At 39.9% G+C, this 22,192-nt stretch overlaps 1 protein-coding gene across 3 annotated transcripts in view; it reads right to left on the bottom strand.

Moving 5' to 3' along the window:
• TXNRD1 (thioredoxin reductase 1) overlaps positions 1-22,192 on the bottom strand; it is a 64,251-nt gene that overhangs the window by 23,524 nt on the left and 18,535 nt on the right. For all 3 annotated transcript variants that reach the window (XM_008004482.3, XM_073021045.1, XM_037996605.2), the window contains 8 exons: positions 14,539-14,661; positions 12,638-12,710; positions 10,058-10,177; positions 6,636-6,778; positions 6,121-6,236; positions 4,414-4,639; positions 1,705-1,797; positions 703-779 (listed from right to left, as the gene is read on the bottom strand). In XM_008004482.3, coding sequence (XP_008002673.3) covers positions 703-779; positions 1,705-1,797; positions 4,414-4,639; positions 6,121-6,236; positions 6,636-6,778; positions 10,058-10,177; positions 12,638-12,710; positions 14,539-14,625 — 935 coding nt within the window. In that variant the 5' untranslated portion in view covers positions 14,626-14,661. The remainder of the gene's footprint in view (positions 1-702; positions 780-1,704; positions 1,798-4,413; positions 4,640-6,120; positions 6,237-6,635; positions 6,779-10,057; positions 10,178-12,637; positions 12,711-14,538; positions 14,662-22,192) is intronic.

The following is a 22,192-nucleotide window of genomic DNA, read 5'->3' as shown; positions in this document are numbered from 1 at the left end:
TTAGCTTTAAAAAATCTAAAATTCAGCCAGGCACAGTGGCTTACACCTGTAATCCCAATACTTTGGGAGGCTGATGTGGGTAGATCACCTGAGGCCAAAAGATGGAGACCAGCCTGGCCAGCATGATTATAGGTGTGATGGCAGGCACCTGTAATCCAGCTACCAGGGAGGCTGAGGCACAAGAATTGCTCAAACCCAGGAAGCGGAGGTGGCAGTGACACGAGATTACACTACTGCACTCCAGCCTGGGTGACAGAGCGAGTCTCTGTCTCAAAAAAACAAACATACAAACAAAAAACTAAAATTCTATAATTGACCAACGCTGTAAATAACTGAAATAGTATTAAATATGACATAACAGACCAGGCACAGTGGCTCACACTTGTAATCCCAGCATTTTGGGAGGCCAAGGCAGGTGGATCACCTGAGGTCAGGAGTTCAAGATCAGCCTGACCAACAGGGCGAAACCCCATCTCTATTAAAAATACAAAAATTAGCCGGGCATAGTGGTACATGCCTGTAATCCCAGCTACATGGGAGGCTGAGGCAGGAGAATGCCTTGATCTCAGTGGGCAGAGGTTGCAGTGAGCCGAGATCACACCATTGTACTACAGGCTGGGAGACAAGAGAGAAACTCTCTCTCAAATAAAATAAATAAATAAGTAAATAAATAAATATGACATAATAAAGGTTTTTTCTTACTTTTCATTTATCTTCACCCCTACAGTTTCTAAGCCAATTTTTCTTGTGCAAGCATCTCTTCCTATTGCCAGCAACACCTGAAAAATTATTAATGTATTAGTGACTAATAACAAAAAGGCTTTGCATTTATTACTTAATCATATTTTTCTCTGCTTACTAAGCTAATCTGATTTCATTTTTCAAACTCGGAAATAAATATTTCACTAAGAAAATAATGCAAGAGTTTAAATAAATTAAAATCTTCAGAAAAAAATCCTTTGAACATATATGATACATTAGAAATTATTTTCCATTTCTTATTAGGAAAAAGAGAATTCATAATTAATAAACCTATCCCAGTTTAAAGACAACGACATCATAGTCTATAACTAAATTATTTTTTAAGTGGTTGTCTGGAGAGATGAAAGGAAATAGCACAGAACAGAAATTCCGGCTCATTTAAAAACTCTGCTGCCTTTGTATAGCCATTTGACTAATAATACTTTAAGTTACAGTGGAAAAAATCTGAAGCCATACCTTTACCAAAACAATTTTTTTTTTTTTTTTTTTTTTTTTTTTGAGAGACAGAGTCTCACTCTGTTGCCCAGGCTGGAGTGCAGTGGCACAATCTCGGCTCACTGCACTCTGCGCCTCCTGGGTTCAAGCAATTCTTCTGCCTCGGTCTCCTGAGTAGCCGGGACTACAGGTGCACGCCACCACGTCCGGCTAATTTTTGTATTTTCAGTAGAGACGGGGTTTCACCATGTTGACCAGGATGGTCACAATCTCTTGACCTCGTGATCCACCCGCCTTGGCCTCCCAAAGTGCTGGGATTACAGGCGTGAGCCAACACGCCCAGCCACCAAAACAAATTTTAATATTATAAGTTACTGAGATGTCTTAGAATGGGCATAGAACCAGTACATTTGGAAATCACTAAGAGCCATTTTAAGTTCCTATAAGATACCCAATAAGCATGTTATTTGCTTTCTGATAAAGTATTAACCTGGGCCCGTTCCTTACCGTATTATACTCTCCTTCAATGATTTCCTCACTATTGGTGGACTGAGCTACTACTCTGAGTCGGCCTGGTGTCCCCGCTTCAATTTGTTCAATCTGTAAGAGTGATGAAGTTTTACTGTGAAATAAAGACATTTATCAAGTTGGATTATCTACCTTCCCCTTCCATCTGGTTAATCCAAAGTTAAAATATAAAATCTTGCTTGATAGGTCTTTTATGTCCCATCTCCCTCACTTAACATTATTAGGATGATAAATGATTATCTCCTTTTTCACTGCTCAATGTTGTCTGCTAGAAGGACTTTCTTTTAAAGAGTTCTCAAACAATAAAATTCAGAGAAAAATGGGGGAAAAAGCAAGCTACACAAAGCACACTACCATCCCTAAAATCAAACCAATGACTTACTGCTTTTCCCAGGTTTCTATCTTGTGATTCACCCAGAATCATTAATCCCATGGAGGGCAACTGTTGCCCAAATTCAGAGATTCTCTTTTGACTACAGATGCTCAGCTTTCATTGACAACAAAGGATAGATTAAATTAGAGTAGGTCAATAGTGATATGAGTAACAGCTAGAAAGTCTTAAAAATCGCAGTGGGTAAGGAGATGTGGGTGTTTATCAGAACCAGGGGTTGTTTTCAGTTGTTAAGGATGTAGAAAGAAATGAGCGAGCCCTGATACTTGAGTGATGGCAGATGAGAATAAATATATCAACCCACTACACATAGATGTCAACGACAACCTACAGACTAGGTTTAATGACTTAGAAACCCACCTGGAAAACTATCCAGGGTTATTTTATTTGACATCAATAAATAATAAAAATTTCCTTCCTGAATTCCCTTTCCTTCTTATATAGTTAAATAAGCCTCTCTGAACACACTGGAAAAGTCTTTCTTGTTTAATTAAAATGTTCTAATCCTTGGAAAAGAGCTTAACTGGTCCATTGCTTAAGATTAGTTTGGAAACGTTAAGGGCCTCATCCCACCTCCACCCTTATTCACTTTTGTACTTCAATCAGGCCTTTTTTGTATCTAGAACAATATTTCTTCCCACAGAGCCTTTCTACACATACTACATTCTCTGTAAAAAATGTACCCTCTCCCCACTCTCCACAGAAGGTTCCTTCCATTCAGTCACTTTATAATACAGCAAGAGTTTAATACCCAGCTGTGGGAATCAGATACTCTGGTAACCCTATTTTGCTAGGAATAGTCCACCAGCTTTTTAAAAGGGTCCACAACTCCCCAAATGTTAAAAAAATATATATATAGGAAGATGTAACTTCCTATCAGTACAGCATATACATACAACTATTGTTCACTGTTGTTAGGAATCATAGCTCTACTGCAAATATAGCATATATACCTCTACTGCTACAGGCCAGGTGCAGTGGCTCAAGCCTGTAATCCCAGCACTTTCGGACGCTGCTCTGAGAGGACCACTTGAGGTCAGGAGTTGAAGATCAGCCTGGCCAACATGGTGAAAGCCCTCTCTACTAAAAATACAAAAATTAGCCAGGTGTGGTGGCACGCACCTGTGGCCCCAGTTACTCAGGAGGCTGAGGCAACAGAATCGCTTGAACCTGGGAGGCAGAGGTTGCAGTCAGCCGAGATTGGGCTACTGCACTCCAACCTGGGTGACAGAGCCAAATTCCGTCTCAAAAAAAAAAAAAAAAAAAGTAAAAATAAAAAACAGCTACAGTAATCAAGCACTGACAGCTTCCAGGAAATTTGTGCCTTAATCTTCACAACAATATTATGAGATAGATTCACTTTAGACTTACTCTCTACCAGATACTTTTCTAATTACTTTATAAGTGTTGGCTAATGCAATTCTCACAAGAATTGTTAGATGCTGTTATCAACCTCATTTTACAGAAGAAACAGGTTCAGAGAGGTAACTCTTCCAAAGTCATAGAGCAAGAAACTGGCAGAATAGTATGTGAATTCAGGTCATTCCAATCCTGAAGTTCATATTCTTATCTATCAGCATTAGGAGATCCATAGTCACATACACAACTCAAGTCAACCCACTGAGAGATGAAAAAAAAATGACAACTACAATTCCTTAAGTTTAACAAAATAGTTCCACCATTTTCCCTGCACTAGAGAAAATTGTCTCAGACGTACACTGTGTTCAATTTTGTCACTCTTATGTATCAAAACATTTCTGATAATGTTAACAAATCCCAGGTGTGACTTGGTATAGTATTAGATCTTTTCAAAAGATTAAAAGAGCGAAAAAGGTTAGCACACATAAATAAATGAGATAAGCGGGATGCCAGAAGTATGTAGTGTTTATGTTGAGACTGTACCATATACCAAGGGGGAAATGTCCTACAGGGAGCCAGGGAGTGCAAGTAGGGCCTAGTCTTGAACTCTTATTTAAATCTCTGGTGTATATGAAGAAACAAAGTATTAACAGACCAAAGATGACAAAGGAATGCATAAAGGAAAGCACTGAACAGAAGAAAACCCAAAGTGAGAAAGTTGACAAGTGAAGAGATTATTAATCTATAAATAAGAACAAAGCTATATAGGTCTTTAGATGGTAGGGAGGTACGAGTTTATATACCAGCATACAACAGTAGGGGAATCAGCATTCCTGATGGTTTATAATGCTGAAAGGATGCTTCCACCACCAACTCAACTCTCTTTTTGCCTTTTACCTGAATGTGGAATCAACAAACCTACAGGCAAACCCACTTACTTTAATTGGTACAAACTGTCTTATAAACTTGATGCCATGTTCTTCCATGTGTTCACCAATTTTGTTGGCCATGTCCTGGTCAAATCCTCTAAGAAGAATGGACCTAACCATAACAGTGACATCTAAACCAATACCAGCAAGAAATCCAGCACACTCCAAAGCGACATAGGATGCTCCAACGACCAGGGTCTTACCCGGGCAGTAAGGCAAGGAGAAAAGATCATCACTGGAAAAAAAAAAAAGAAAGAAGAAAAAAAAAGTTCCTATATGAATAATTACTAAATCCAAGTACACATTTTTACGTTGATAAGAACATACTTTCAAGATGATAAGCATTCTACTAGCTACACACATAATACATGAGAAGTTTTTATAATTCTTAGATACCCTTTCTTGCCACTCAGTTGCTTTGTGAGTAGCTCAAGCTACCCAACAGCTAAACACAGCAAACTGTGTGACTTCTGATATTAGTCAGTTAGCCCAATTCATCTTCACACTAAATGATTTTGAACTGTTTGGAATAAATCATAGATTTGCAAACCCTAACCTCCATCCTCATGGCACCACTCAGCTCTCTCTGAGGTGGAAAAACCTGTGTTACTTGTCCTCAGCTGAAACACCAATTATTATCAAGAATGTGGACAAGAATGGGGGGTAAAAAAATCTTTCAATATCTTATAATATAAAAGTCAACTATAAAAAGTAGAACCTGACAAAAGTCTTCTAGTTGAGCTAGGGACACAGAGATCATAAAAGCATGGTTAGAGAATGAGTTTTTAAAAAATATCAGAAGGGGGCCTGCTATTGTCTGAATGTTTATGTACCCCCAAAATGCATAGATTAACATCCTAAACCCCAAGGCAATGATATCAGGGGTGGGGCTTTTGGGAGGTGATTAGGCCATGAGGGCAGACCAGTCATGAATGGGGCTAATGTCTTCATAAAAGAGGCCCCTGAGACCTCTTCCACCATGTGAGAAAGGATAAAAGCATATACCAAAAAGAGCCTTAAGGAGAAGAGTAATTTGTAACACAATCAGAAACTCCCGAGCAAAAGGGATCCAAACACATTTACCAACACTCTGTCTTAATGACTTCATAATTGAAAGCTCCTGAACAATGTCAGCAGTGTTACCATTTGACAGGCAAAAATAAACCACACAGCAAAACATCTCCTTGCTTTACTCATTTCAGGAGGTCCTTCTATACTGACAACGTAACCATTCAACAGCATTGAGTAGGGTCTACAGTCTGATAAATCTAAATGACCTGCCAGCCTCTATTTCTTTTAGCAGCCACTCTGCAAGTGTTAAAGGGTAATATATGATCCTCATTTTACAAAATCTAAATGTATATATGTATCATACCTATTTTACAAAATGTGAATATCCATTGATTACATACTTACATACTCACACACGCATAAATTTCAAATACAAATGCAAATATAAATCTATACTAGTATGTTAGTGATACTAATTCTGTGTGGCAAGATGACCAATGTTTGAAGTTTTCAATATTTAAAATGTTCTCCTTTAAAATCATTTTTCCTTTTTCTCTTTCTCCTAAACCCCTGCCCCCAGAGAGGGCACAATGTGGCAAAGAAATCTGTCTGAAGTCCAAAAAATTGACGAAGTGGGTTTGAAGAAAAATGTGAAAGCAAAATCCACAATAGGTTTTTCTTTTCCACCCTGCTTTTTTTCTTTACCTGCTAATGCAGTATTCTTTGTCACCAGGGATGCCCAAGTAACGTGGTCTTTCACCAGTGGCAATGAGAAATCTCTCTGCTGAATAAATTTTTTCTTTGCCTTTATTATTTGTTGCCTACAAAGGAATCAATACGAAAACCTTATTAAGTAATCATTCCTCAGAATTGTAAACTTCATAGTTAACAAAGGCCATTCACTACATTGTCTCATTTCATCCTCATAATGAGGACAATAATATAGTAAAAAGGATAAATTAAGACAGAGTAGTTAACAGACTTTCTCAAAGTCACAATGCTAGTAAGTGCCAGAGCCAAACCTCAAATCCAGGTGGTCTGGTCCAGTACGCTTACATTTTACCATCCCTCCACACAAGGCCCCATAGGATGATATGACAGCAAAATCACCAAACTGGATAGTCTGGGTCACAGTGGCTATTACTTTTATTATAATACTTTAACATTTTCCAACCAAAGCTTTAAAAAAAAAAAAACTAGTCAGGATGTCACATAATTACCTTAATCCTGTGAGGACCAATAAACTGCCCGTAAGCATTCTCATAGACAACTTTTTTCTCCCGCAGAGCTACTCGGTAGCCCCAATTCAAAGAGCCAATGTGATTCTGTACAGCTTCTATCATTCTGTCCCAATCATGCTTAACTGTATAAGAAAATAAGACAAAATCTTGTTTGGCTTTTCAACTCTTGGCAAAGATCATTTCTCAATAATCACTCAAGTGAAATACAAGGAGCAGAGCCTAAAAGGCAATCTAAAAGGGCAAATCCTCCATTCTGAGCACATATGCCACTTTTTCATCTTCAAATATTCTTTCTCTTTTATAAGACTAATACAATTAAATAATACAAGACAGATCTCCTGACGATTTTAAACTAAAATAACAATACACAAACTTTTCCCTTCTTTATCTAGAAATGAACTTGAATTTTACTGATTTCTGGGATATATTAAGGCTTAGGATTCTCTATTTGTAAGAAAATCCAAGAGATTCCGATGTAGCCAAGTATGGAGTTACTACACTAGTAACAATGTTTATGCCAGGGGCTGGCAAACTGAAACCAAGGGCCAATCCAGCCCATCACCTTTTTGTAAATAAAGTTTTATTAAAATACAGCCATGCTTATTTATTTCAATATCTTCTAGTGCTATTTTCACACTACATGGGCAGAGTTAAGTAGCTACTAGAGACCCTATGCCCCAAGAATCCTAAAATATTTACCATCTAGCCTTTTATGGAAAAAATTCACTGACCGTTCATTTAGACAGAATTTTAAGAGTCTATCACATTTCCCTCCAAACTCCCATATCTCATCAAAGAGAAAACTTTTTTATTCTTTTTGATTCTGTCATAATTAAATTAATCCTCAGGGCACTAAAGTAATATTAAATTTCAAAGGATAAAAATCAACCCTTGGGTATTCAATAATCTCTCTTTTTTATTCCCCACCCAGACAGAGTCTTGCCCTGTTGCCTAGACTGGAATGCAGTGGCTCAATCTGGGCTCACTGCAACCTCTGACCCCCCAACCCCAGGGTTCAAGCATTCTCGTGCCTTAGCCTCCCAAGTAGCTGGGACTACAAGTGTGGGCCACCACGCCCAGCTAATTTTTTGTAATTTTAGTAGAGACGCAGTTTTGCCATGTTGGCCTGGCTGGTCTCAAACTCCTGACCTCAAGTGCTCTGCCCACTTCCCAGCCTCCCAAAGTGCTGGGATTACAGCCTCCCAAAGTGCTGGGATTACAGGCATGAGTCATTGCACCCAGCCTCAATAATCTCTTCTTTAGAGACAGGGTCTCACTCTGTTGCCCAGGCTGGAGTGCAGTGGTACAATCATAGCTCACTGCAACCTCGAACTCCGGGGCTCAAATTATCCCCCTGCTTCAGCCTCCTAAGAAGCTGGGACTATAGGAGAGGGCTTCCGTCCCTGACTAATTTTTTTTTTTTTTTTTAGAGACAGGGTCTTGCTTTGTTGCCCAAGGTAGTCTTGAACTTCTGGTCTCAAACTTATCCTTCCCCTTGGCCTCCCAAACTGTCGGGATTACAGGCATGAGCCACCTGGCCCAATAATCAGTATCTTATAAATGACTAGGGAAATAAATGAGATACAGGTAAATATACTCTGGTGGTAGGCAGAAGACAGGTCCTAGGGCAGCTGTGGTTTGGAAGGAAGAAGAGAATCAACATATATTGAAAGCTTCTCTCATTGAAATGAGGAATGTGAGTCTCTAATTCAGTGGGCAAGTAGACTGGCTATACAGTAAGTGTTGAAAACAGGCTTATAACACTTACTGGCCAGCCTCTGGAAGTGGGAATGACAGCACAAAAAACTGATTTATAGCCTCCAAGAGAACAGATAGATTATGGATATTGAATTCAATTCATATGATCATAATATGTTAGAGCGAACCTTAAGAGATTGGTTCAACTGAAAGAAAAAAAAAAAAGTAACTGTAGATGCCACTGTGGTTATGGTTCTAAAGGACCAGGTAGCTTGTGGGTGGGGAAGGCTGCAGGAAGGTTGGACTAACCTGCCTGCCTGGCCTGTCTACCACCACTACAAAAGTCTCAGGACTTGCTGTTTCTCTACTAGGAGTGGAATAGAATAGTATATAACTCACCTATACATGCTAATCATCTAAGCTGCAGTAATTACCAATGTTTTACAAAATTTCTTCTTATATCCCTCTCTCTCTTAAGGATCTGAGCAAACAATGTGACCCCAACATTATAAAACTTTAAAAGTTAGTGATTTTCTAAGATTCCAGACTTGGAAAAGGTACTATTATCTTAAGTAGGAAGTAAAAGCATCAAGAAAAGAAGCATAACTAGTTTGAGTGAGAGCAAAATTTTTCCAAGCATGTATTTATGCCTTATCTTTACATTTAATACACAATTAAAACCCTGAAAAAGCCACAAAATAGTTTAACCTGGCTACTGGCTGGAGTATTTTCCCTCAAATGCTCCATAATGCATAGGTCTCAAACCTCAAATCAGATAGGGGTTGGAGTTTCACTCTTCACAACAGAGTGACATACGTCATAAATTAGCCAGGAAGCTATGCCAAATCTCACTTTATTCTTCTACGAGATAATGCAATCTACTTTCTAAAATTAACAATTCTGCCGGGCATGGTGGCTCACGCCTGTTAATCCCAGCACTTTGGGAGGCCAAGGTGGGTGGATCACGAGGTCAGGAGATCAAGACCATCCTGGCCAACAGGGTAAAACCCCATCTCTACAAAAAATACAAAAAATTAGCCAGGTGTGGTGGCGGGCGCCTGTAACCCCAGCTACTCGGGAGGCTGAGGCAGGAGAATGGCGTGAACCCAGGAGGCGGAGCTTGCAGTGAGCCGAGATGGCGCCACTGCACTCCAGCCTGGGTGACAGAGCGAGACTCTGTCTCAAAATAAATAAATTAAATTAAATTAAATTAAATTAACAATTCCAATCTCTTCAACTCATCTAGGGTTTCTAGAGTACTCTAAATATTTTTAATCCAACAAAGTCTAACCACCCCCTCCTCAACAAACAACCCCCACCTCCCCCACAATATCGGCTCATGAAACAAGATTTCTTTGGAGGAAGAAACATGCAACAGCTTCGAAAGAAAGCAAATGCAATTAGTACTTCCTTACAAGTTATAAACATTATATGATTTCTCACAAACACTACATGACAATATATTCAAAAGAACGCTAATTTTATATTATAGAAATACCATAATCCAAATGCAGTATCTGTTGTTACCATAACTATGTAAATACTTGACAAAGAATAACTCCAGTGATTATATCCATCAAAAATATAAACAATAAAAACAACTAGGCTATTTGCTCTCTTCATGAAAACTGATGATGCATTACAAAGACTGCAGCTCAAACCCCGAAAAGCACAAACAGAAGAGTAGCTTTTCCCTCTCATACCTGTCTCCTCAACTTTCCATCCATAGTTTCGAGAGTCTTGTAGGGCTTGCCCTAATAAAGCTGCTTGATGCATCAGTTTTTTAGGTATGCAACCCACATTCACACATGTTCCTCCGAGACCTACAACAACATTGAGAAATCAGTTTATAGCCTGCTTTCCAAGCCTTACAAATCTTCAAAGAACAAAGTCAACAATTATTACAACTCTAAGAAATATTGTATTATATTTGCTTAATGTGGCCAATAATAAAGTTTATTCCTAAATCTTATAACATTCATCAGTTCAGAGACCCTTACATACCAAACACGGTAACATCATCCTAAAACGAAACAAAAAGAGGGGCAGATTTCCACGATTTCCATATACTTCAAAGATAGAAAATTAATTGATTGCTGATAAAGATGCCAGAAATTGAAATTTTACTATGTACACAACCCTATATAGATGACCCGACTTACAATTTTTCTCTTCATGTTGATACCCATACACCCATACTGTGTTTCACTTTCAGTACAGCATTCAATAAATTATATGAGATATTCAACACTTTATTATAAAATAGGCTTTGTGTTAGATGATTTTGCCCAACTGTAGGTTAATGTAAGTGTTCAGAGCATGTTTAAGGTAGACTAGGCTAAGCTATGATGTTCAGGAGGTTAGGTGTATTAAATGCATTTTCGACTTGTTTTCAACTTGCAAAGCATTTTATCAGGATGTAGTGCCCCATTGTAATTCAAGCAGCATCTGCACTTGCCATTGAGTCTATGCACAGAGGTAACTGATAAAGGCGTTGTTATGCTAGGTGATTAGAGTGTAGTGGTTCTTAAACTACACATAAAATTTGGTGTATATGGGCCAGGCGTGGTGGTTCACGTCTGTAATCCCAGCACTTTGGAGGCCGAGGTGGGTGGATCATTTGAAGTCAGGAGTTCGAGACCAGCCTGGCCAACATGGTGAAACCCCATCTCTACTAAAAGTACAAAAAATTAGCCGGGCATGGTGGTACAGGTCTGTAATCCCAGCTACTCAGGAGGCTGAGGCAGGAGAACTGCTTGAACCCAGGAGGTGGAGGTTGCAGTGAGCCAAGATAGCGCCACTGCACTCCAGCCTGGGCAACAGAGTGAGACTCCATCTCAAAAAAAATTTTTTTTTGGTGTACATGTGCATTTTTTTAAGGTGGTGGCCTACAGCATTCACTTGGTTTTTTAAAGGATGCATGACTTCCCTTGCTTCCTAAAAAAAAACTTTAGTATCCCTAAGCTTAAAGAACATGGTGACATCTTGTTACCATTAGAACAAAACACAGGCAGGTGACCAAAATGACGTGAGTTAAGAGTGAAAGATGGCAACAGACTTCACAGCTCAAAGTCGGTCCTCTGAGCAGAATGGTACCAGCGTCTCTCTGGAGTATAAACTTCACAGGTCAGAAGGAGAATACCTAGCAACAAGAGCAGTGTCTGACACAGATTGACACATTAAATGTCTGCTGAATGGATGAATCGGAAATTGTGACATCGCCTTATCTGGACTTCCTGCTTCTTGGTTCCTTCTAACGCAAGTAGCCAAGTAATCTTTTAAAAATGTTATATTATCACACGGCTCCCCTGCCTTAGAGTCTTCAAAAGCTCATTTATATGCTCTGATTAGTCCAATTTAGTCCAAATTATATGCTTTGATTAGTCCAAATTCCTTATCTGGGCCTACAAAGCCCTCGATAGTGACACCTGCCTTCCTCTCTGGTCTCACCTTACACTACCACCTCCAGCTCCCATTATCTATGCCACAACCATGAAGGACTCTTACCTACCTCAGGGCCTTTGTATGTGCTATCCTCGAAGAAAGAGAAGCTGCCTGGAAAGTTCTGCCTCACCTTTTGACAGCTGGCTCATTCTCATTCTTTGGCCTCTTCTAAATGTCACCTCTTCAGATGCCTTCCTTGATAATCTTCTCAAAGTTAAACTCTCCTTTATCCACTTCGTCTCTATGCCACTATATAATTTTTTCAATACCACTTACCACAACTCCTAAAGTTCTTATATATCTTTTGTCTCCCCACTTAGAATATAAGCTCCACAAGGGCAGGAACTTTGAATGTGCCAAGTTCACTGCTATATCATCACTGCCATGGCTCATAATAAATGTTCAATAAACATTTGTTGAATAAATGAATAATGAACATATAATTCATCAAGACTGAGAAGTAGTAAGGGGCTAGGCAGTAAGGTATCTCATTCCAGTTCAATGTAGGAGGTAGATTTAAAACAGAAATCCATATATGAAAAGTTTAAATTTTCAGTTATTAAGCCCCTATAAATGCTAGATAACTCAAATATTTACCTTTAAATCATAGCTTATAGACAAGATTTTTACTTCTTGACTCTGTGCCAAAGAACCTAGATTTTTAGGATTTAACCTGATCCATTTTAACTTGGCTCAAATAAAAGATATATATGTTTTGGGGCTGGTTTTTCTTTAACTTAGTTTTTAATTTTTTAAATTAGGCTTTAGGAGCCACTTAGATTACTGCCAGGGGAAAACTACTTCAGCAACATCACTTCTAGAGTATTTTAAAAGCTTACCCCATCTAGTTCCAAGAGGGGTGGGAGTGACAAAGTCCAGGACCATCACCTTCTTGCCATATTGGGCTGCCTCCTGGAAAATAAAATTATTAAAGTGAGTTGGAAAGGTTTGACAGATTGGAAATGGGCTGTTAAAAATCCATGATTTTTTTTTTTAAGCTATAGAGCTTAAAGCATAACGAGTAATTAATACCTGGGTACTTCACACACATCGTGATGATTAATTCAACTCCAGGATAAAAATTAACAGATATTCGGATAGTTGTGAGAGTAGATTTTAAAATTATGCATAATAGAGTAGTAAAATTGTTAGAATCCACTGGAAACCTTAGACTTCTCACAGAACTCCACTCAAACAGTAACAGATTAAGCAATACCTGAAAAAAGAAAGTGGCCATTTCCAAGCAAGTCGCCAAGTAGCTGAAAAAGCAGGTTTACTGACAGTCTACAGCCCTTAATGCAACCTGTATCCTATAAGGTGATATTTTAAAAATCATTTTAAAGTTTAATCTAATTTGGTTTCTAAAGCAGAATACTGAAGAAGTTTTTCTTCTGTATTACAAGATTTCCTAAAAATTTCACATGAGGAGCTCATTAAAAAGTTGACAATATCTATGATGTTTCCAATTCTATTTTGAGGGAAGGAAACAAGAGTTAGAAGTTTGTTTTGCAGAGTATCTTTTGTTTCTCAGAGAATAAACTTTGTATATTGGCAACTAGACCTCCAAAGGTTATTTGAAAGGACTGAGTCTACATGTCTTTCAAACACACCATCACTGGAGTAAAACACATCAGGTATTATTCCTGAATTGCTTTCAGCAAATCACTGCTTTATGCTGGTCTGCCCCTAACTTGGGCAGCTTCTACCCATTACTGATTCAACACAAGCTACACCTTAGGGAAGTATAACCACTTCATCTTTTAAAGGAACTTGTTGGGTAAGGATGACAGGCCCAAGGGGTCCTCACAAGGGGAAATTTATCTTGATTCAGGACCAGGAGACTCACTCCTAAACTTCTTTATTTATACATCCTCTTCCCAATCACCCTCAGACCACAGAGTTAGTGGTTATTAACTGCACATACACAGAAAGCAAATCATTTTCAATAAACAGGTTTAAGAAACCCAATTGCTCTCCCTCTTTTTTACACTGGAGAGAAGGGGTTATGAACAGGGAAATCATTCAAGTGAAAAAGACAAATATTAATTAAGAAATATATTTGCTTAATTTCAAACCATTTCCACACAACACCCATATATATATATGTGTATATATATATATATATATATATATGTGTATATATATATATATATATATATATTTTTTTTTTTTTTTTTTTGAGACAGAGTTTTGCTCCTGTTGCCCAGGCTGGAGTACAATGGTGCGATCTCAGCTCACTGCAAACCCAGCCTCCCAGGTTCAAGCCATTCTCCTGCCTCAGCCTCCCAAGTAGCTGGGATTACAGGCACGCGTCATGATATTTGGCTAATTTTGTATTTTAGTAGAGATGGGATTTCTCCATGTTGGTCAGGCTGGTCTCGAACTCCTGACCTCAGGTGATCCACCTGCCTTGGACTCCCAAAGTGCTGGGATTACAGGCGTGAGCCACTGCACCAGGCACAACACCCTTATTATCTCTGAGAAATCAACTAAACTTTAAAGTGAGTGGAAACATGTTCCAAACGACTGGGCCCCGTACTTTTATATAAGTAATGTATATTTCAATCTGGAAAAATGATTTATAAAGTGGTCCCTTATCATGTCCACGTCCTGCCCAAGTTAATATGCAAAATGTCACAAAAGTGGATCAAATAAATTCCACAGAGAGTGGAGAGAACCCTGTCAGGGATGTTAATATTCTAACTACCACCCAGACAACACACAACACAAGGAGCCTTGCCTTAGCAGCTGCCAGGCCTCCTGAGCCACCTCCAATGATGATAAGGTCATAGTCATAGGACTCGGGAAGATCCTCAGGGCCGTTCATTTTTAGTAGCTTTTGAAGTCTGCCCTCCTGATAAGCCTAAAGAAAAATAACAGGAGAGAAAATAATTTAACTTAAAATCAGCAATGTCCAAAAAGCTTTGTAAGAAAACCTTTTCTTAAAGAAAAATAAAAGGAATTTTCAAAGGGAAGATGTTGTCTGATTTATAATTACAGCATATAGATGGAAATATTCAACCTTCCTTAAAGCTGTGAACTGCTTGCTTTATCTTAGTTTATTAGCCCCAAACACTGTCATTGCTAACTACTTTGAAGTGTTCGTATAGTACCTCCACATAAGTAAACCAGCTTAGGTCTAAATCAGGTTTAATCATCAGCCTTTTTTTCCTAGAATTTTTAAACTAGGTTTTAAAGATAGGGGCTTGGTAAATATAGGCATAGCTTAATCTCAATATAACAATTTTAAAAGATCAGCCAAATATTTATTTAAGACTTTTCTGTACTGTTTGGCTGGGGCATAACATCTAGAAAATCAGAACAGAACTGTCAATTGATACTGACCTGCATGAAAAGTTAAACGTGAAAGTTGCTGCTTTTGTAGGATATTTTAAATAGGCACAACTCTGCAAAGTTCATTCCTTTAATTGCATATGCATGAAGTCTCCCACTTTTAATATTTACTTTCCATATACTTAGCAAGTAACAGACTTTTATAATTTAGGTGTTAGACTCTCAATTTTTAAAAAATCCTTTCATTCTACTAATATTATTCTGATACACATTAATTATATTTCAAATCAGTTTAATATGATATTTTGGCGATATATTTAATATTATCTCTTACTAAAATAAAAATCTATGTTAACAAGAAATAATGACTGAGAAAGTTGTTAATAAGCACAATAAAATGTTTTCAAAAACTCAAGTCTTAGGCCAGGCGCAGTGGCTCACGCCTGTAATACCAGCACTTTGGGAGGCCGAGGCGGGAGGATTACTTGAAGTCAGGAGTTCGAGATCAGCCTGGCCAACAGGGTAAAACCCTCTCTCTACTAAAAATACAAAAATTAGCCAGGCATGGTGGTGGGCGCCTGTAATCTCAGCTACTCTGGAGGCTGAGGCAGGAGAAGCGCTTGAACCTGGGAGACAGAGGTTGCAGTGAGCCAAGATCGCACCACTGGACTCCATCTCATTTAAACAAACAAACAAACAAAAAGTCTTAACTTTAATAACAAAAAGAGCCCCCAAACTTACCAGCCCAAACTGCACATTTCTCTCTTGCCTACCATCAGATGCAGGGGGTGAAAGGCAGAGCTTGGGGTCAGCAGAAGAACAAGGTTCTTGGGATGTGGAAGGGGATGCGGTGGAGCAATGTGAAGGAGGAAGCACAGCACTGTGGCTACCTGTTGGCAGCATGGCGGGCATATGTAGTGCCTCAGGGACTGAAGGGAGAACACCTGGAAACCAGCAACAGTGGGGGCAAGACTGCACCACCCTGACAGTCTGCACAAAAGGTCTAGCATGAGAGGCTGGTAAACACAGCCAGTACTCATCAACTGGCATTATGGCCAAGGCTCCTCCTTCAATACAAGGCACTGTGGGGGAAAAACAATTTGGTAGTAACAGCCATTCGATCAAAGGATCAATTAAGCTTCGAGGAACTAGTGTGACTCCCTACTCAGTCTCAAAGAGCATGACTTACTGGTTTAAGAGTTAACTAACAAATGCAGTTAGATGTCCTGCTAGAAAAATAACATACAATCACTTTTAATTGCAACCTCATTTTATCTGCATGAACTTAGCAAAGATGGTGACAGAACACAATAACTGGCTGTCTAAATGAAAACCACGGTTCTGGAAACCCCCTCCTCCAACATACCTACTAGAACAAATACCAGAAAATGTATCCTCATGCTGAAAAGCCACATACTCCCCTCCACCAATGTTTACAATCAGTTCCTTACTGAAATTCTGTATCTAACCTGAGATCTCCTGGTTCAAACTTAAAGTCAAATTGTATCAACCAGTGCACAGATTTTACCAAAAAAGCTCTGAATGAACCTCATCATTTTAAAGCACTGTAGGTAAAACTGGTAAGACACAGGCAATTGAAGCATTCAGTTGACCTTGGAATTAAACATTATGAGGCTGAGCTCAGTGGCTCATGCCTATAATCCCAGCACTTTGGGAGGCTGAAGCGGGCGGGTTGCCTGAGCTCAGGAGTTCACCACCCGCCTGGGCAACACGGTGAAACCCTGTCTCTACTAAAATACAAAAAAAAATTAGCCGGGCGTGGAGGCGTGCACCTGTCTTCCCAGCTATTCGGGAGGCTGAGGTAGGAGAATTGCTTGAACCCAGGAGGTGGACGTTGCAGTGAGCCAAGACCATGCCACTGCACTCTAGCCTGGGCGACAGAGTGAGACTCCATTTCAGAAAGAAAGACAGAAAGAAAGGAAGGAAGGAAGGAAGGAAGGAAGGAAGGAAGGAAGGAAGGAAGGAAGGAAGGAGGGAAGGAGGGAAGGAGGGAAGGAGGGAAGGAGGGAAGGAGGGAAGGAGGGAAGGAGGGAAGGAGGGAAGGAGGGAAGGAGGGAGGGAGGGAGGGAGGGAGGGAAGGAAGGAAGGAAGGAAGGAGGAAAAGAAGGAAAAGAAGGAAAGAAGGATAGAAAGAAAGAAAGAAAGAAAGAAAGAAAGAAAGAAAGAAAGAAAGAAAGAAAGAAAGAAAGAAAGGAAAGAAAGAAAAGAAAGAAAGAAAGAAAGAAAGAAAGAAAGAAAGAAAGAAAGAAAGAAAGAAACTTTATGTTTTAAAATTTTAACCGAACTTAAAATTGAAAGTGCTATCATTCCATTCCATGTAAGTGGTACCTCACCTAAAATAAAAATAAGATAGAAGGTAGAAGACAGCTCCCCCAGACAACATAAGAAGGTAGTACAGAAATGGGATAAGGAAAGGAGAAAAATGCCCCCATTCTCCTCCAATTACAATTGCTAGAAATTACGTCAACTGACTGTGGTGGCTGCTACAGAGGTTCTCAAACTTTTTCATCTCATCTCAGGACTCCTTTACAATCTTAAATCAGAGCTTTAAAATTGAGACTCCAAAGAGCTTGTTAATGTGGATTTTATCTATTTACTACATCAGAAATTAAAACTAGGAAGAAACTTAAAATATTAACAAATTTAAGAATAATATATTTATGAAATGTTAACATGAGTGTTTTTATTTAAAATTTTTTTTAAATTGGTGAGAAGAATGGCACTGCTTTGTATCTTTGCAATTCTCTTTAATGTCTGACAACAAAAGACAGCTCATATCTGTTTTTCTATTCAATCTGTTGCTACATCACCTGTCATGTAACCTCTGGAAAACTTCACAGTTTACATGCAAGAGAAAGTGAAAAGGGCAGCTGGGCACAGTGGCTCACGCCTGTAATTCCAGCACTTTGGGAGGCCAAGGTGGGAGGATCACGAGGTCAGGAGATACAGACCATCCTGGCTAACACGGTGAAACCCTGTCTCTACTACAAATATAGAAAATTAGCCGGGTGTGGTGGTAGGTGCTGTAATCCCAGCTACTAGGGAGGCTGAGGCAGAAGAATGACATGAACCCAGGAGGCAGAGCTCACAGTGAGCCAAGATCACACCACTGTACTCCAGCCTGGGCAACAGAGCGAGACTCCAACTCAAAAAAAAAAAAAAAAGAAAAGGGGCAAACAGCATCTTAGTATTATGAAAATAATTCTGACCTTAAAGTATGCCAAAAGGGCCTCATACACTTTGAGAACCACTGCTACATAATATGAGTAGATGACCTGCAGGCATTCGTCACTCGTTGGCAAGGCTTACACATTGGATAGTCTTCCTTTTCTTCCACCTGCCTGTCATAGTAATCCAATCCCTTTCCCCAGCCCCATTCCTACTAAAACACTGCTCCAGGCTCCCCGCAAAAGGGCACAATACAGAAAGCAATTCAACTGTGGCAGTCTTTTAAAATCCTGACTTTTCCCCCAAGCTTAGTTTCTATCCTTTGCCAGCTTTGTACTTTTTTTCCCCCTACCATTATAGATGGCTCTGGTGCAGAAATAACCTGCGTTAAAATACTTGCTCTACCACTCACAAGGCCAGGTGACTTGGACCAATCACCTAATCCTTAACAAAGCTAACAGGTTCCCGACCTCATCAAATGGCTGAGTTTAAGAAAGACAATGCATGTTAGCATAGTGGCTGGTAGGAATTAATCTCTTTAAGTTACTAATTCCCCACTTCCTGAAGAAGGAAAATTGCCTGGAACTAAGTCAAGAAGTGCTGGAATGTATTTTACTGGTGTCCTCCGCTGAGTTTCCCTGCGTCAATCTCCACTATTTTGAAATGTCCTCTTCCTAACAAATCTTGATCCAGCACATAGACAAGACTAGCATGATGTTACATTATTTCTATTCAATGTACAAACATATTACCCTTCCGCAGCATTCTCTTGGAGGCTGGCGGCTTCTTTAACCAACATTCTAAGAGATTCCAAGACAAAAGGCCCATTTTATCCATCAAGTCTCTCTTCAGTTCCCAAGATTCTCCTTTTCTTTCTTACAACTCCAGTAACACATGTAGCCACAGCACTTAGCACAGACATTGTTACACTACCTGGGATGTCCTCTTTTCTCCACTCCAACCCCTTCATGCCCTTCAAGCTTAAATTAGAAGCCTTTACTTAACAGCCCTTGTGATATAGTTTGGCTGTGTCCCCACCCAAATTGAATTCCCACATGTTGTGGGAAGGACCTGGTGGGAGGTAATTGAATCATGGGGGCAGGTATTCCCTGTGCTGTTCTCTTGATAGCGAATGAGTCTCATGAAATCTGACGGTATTATAAGGGGGAGTTTCCCTGCCCAATCTCTCTCTTTGCCTGCCACCATCCACGTTAAGATGTGGCTTGCTCCTCCTTGCCTTCCTCCATGATTGTGAGGCCTCCCCAGCCATGTGGAACTGTGGATCATTAAACCCCTTTCTTTTGAAAATTGCCCAGTCTTGGGTATGTCTTTATCAGCAGTGTGAAAATGGACTAATACATCTTGAGTTGGGTGTTCCTCCTCTGAGATCCCCCTACCACCATTACACAATCCCATCAACTCTGCAAGGGTGGGTATCCTGTCTTTCATCTCTGTGGCCCCAGACTTTGGGAGCACTACTACCTCACTAGGGGACAGTCTAATCTTAATGGAACCACCACCATATACGTGGTCTATTGTTGATCTCATGTGTAACACATGATTGACCTTATACAGTGCATGACTGTATTCTGGTAAATGATTTATGAATAAGAGATTATATTTCAAATGCCTCCTTCAAAGAGCCTCCCCTTAACCCTTCTTCTCAGGCAGCACTTCAACCTCTATCCAAGCAATTCTTCTTCAGAGCTATCATCGTTAACAGGAATATGTTGTCTTTCTCCACGATAGGGTGAACAATAGTTCTCCAATGTCAAAGTCTGGATCCCTAGAACCAGTGACTATGTTACGTGTAAAGAGTGATTAAGGTTCTAGAGAGAGATTTTCCAGGATTATCCCACTAGGCCCAATGTAATCACAAGTGTTATAAGGAGGAGGCAGAGGGAGACTTGATTATAGTACTAGGAGATGTGAGGACAGAAGCAAGCGGTTGCATTGCCAGCTTTGAAAATAGAGGAAGTGGCCAGGTGCGGTGGCTCACGCCTGTAATCCCAGCACTTTGGGAGGCCCAGGCAGGCAGATCACGAGGTCAGGAGATTGAGACCATCCTGGCCAACATGGTGAAACTCCGTCTCCACTAAAAATACAAAAAAATTAGCCAGGTGTGGTGGCGGACGCCTGTAGTCCCAGCTACTCAGGAGGCTGAGCCAGGAGAATGGCGTGAATCCAGGAGGCGGAGCTTGTAGTGAGCTGAGATTGTGCTACTGCACTCCAGCCTGGGTGACAGGGCGAGACTCCGTCTCAAAAAAAAAAAAAAAGAAAGAAAATAGAGGAAGTGACAGATTGTGGGCCAGGGAATCCAGGTAGGCTTTGGAAGCTGAAAAAGGCAAGGGAACAGATTCTGCCTCAGAGCTTCCAGAAGGAACCAGACCTATTGATAACTGGATTTTAGCATCCAACTTCCACAACTGTAAAATAGTGTTATTTAAAACCACTAAATGTTTGGTAATTTGTTAGAGCAGCAAAAGGAAACTAATATACCCACTAAAACATGAAATCGTGAAAGGTGGGCAGTTTTCTATCCACCATTTTTCAACCAGTTCCTAGAATAGTGACTGGCAAAATGGGCATTCAAACAGTTGTGGAATAAATTAATTACCAATCACTTGGTAATACATTCTCCAGGACAAGGGTCTAAAAAGCATGACAAATGGTCAGAGACTCAAAGGAAAGTAAATGAACCATTACAGAGATATCACTATGGAGGGAGGTGGCATCATGGAATTTGCTGACTCTGAACTAGAGAGTGAGGCACTAACATGAGAGTCTACAATGAGAAAAGTTTTTTTTATACATTATCTCAAAGTCTTCCAGTCAGATGTTTATTCCCATTTCATATAGTATAGAGGCCCTCAGAGAAAGAAACTTGCCCACGAGCCAAGAATTGAGCCCACGTTCAATTTCAGAGATTACAAACCTCTTGCTTTTCCAACTATACTACATACCATAATTCATATCTCAAAGTACTTATCACAAACATTTTCTACTTTGATTCTTACTGTAAACTTAAGAGGCATTATTCCCACATGGCAAATGACAAACCTGATGTTTACAGGTTAAATAATAATTTATCCAAAGTACATAACTAGAATGTTATAGAATGAGGATCTGATCCCAGATCCTTTGACCAGCAAGTGGTTCTACCATTCAATAAAGTTCTATTATTTAAAAATATTCTCAAAATATTTTTAAAGTATTTCTTAAAAATATTGTCCTAGGCTGGGCGTGGTGGCTCACACCTGTAATTCCCAACACTTTGGGAGGCCAAGGCAGGAGGATTGCTTAAGTCTGGGAGTTCAAGACCAGCCTGGGCAACATAATGAGACCTTCTCTCTTCCGAAACAAAAAAAATAGCTGAGTGTGGAGGCATGCAGCTGTCGCCCCAGCTACTCGGGAGGCTGAGGCAGAAGACTCACTTGAGTCCGAGAGATCAAGGCGACTGCAGTAAGCCAGGATTGTGCTCTGGGCAACAGAGCAAGACCCTGTCTCAAAAAAAAAAAAAAAAATTATCCTACATTTCAGCTAACTGAACCTGCAAAATTTAAAGTACCCTAAGCCGGGCGTGGTGGCTCACACCTGGAATCCCAGCACTTTGGGTGGCCAAAGCAGGCGAATCACGAGGTCAGAAGTTCAAGACCAGCCTGGCCAATATAGTGAAACCCTGTCTCTACTAAAAGTACAAAAATCATCCAGGCGTGGTGGCGGGTGCCTGTAATCCCAGTTACGTGGGAGGCTGAGGCAGGAGAATCACTTGAACCCAGGAGGTGGAGGTTGCAGTAAGCCGAGATTGTGCCATTGCATTCCAGCCTGGGCAACGAGTGAAAACTCTGTCTCCAAAAAATTAAATAAAGTTCTCTATATTAGCAAGAAACAAGCAGATTTGCAGTTTGATT

The sequence above is a fragment of the Chlorocebus sabaeus genome, chromosome 11, assembly GCF_047675955.1.
Source record: "Chlorocebus sabaeus isolate Y175 chromosome 11, mChlSab1.0.hap1, whole genome shotgun sequence".
NCBI classification, from domain to species: Eukaryota; Metazoa; Chordata; class Mammalia; order Primates; family Cercopithecidae; genus Chlorocebus; species Chlorocebus sabaeus.
This window is presented reverse-complemented; position numbering and strand designations above follow the sequence as displayed.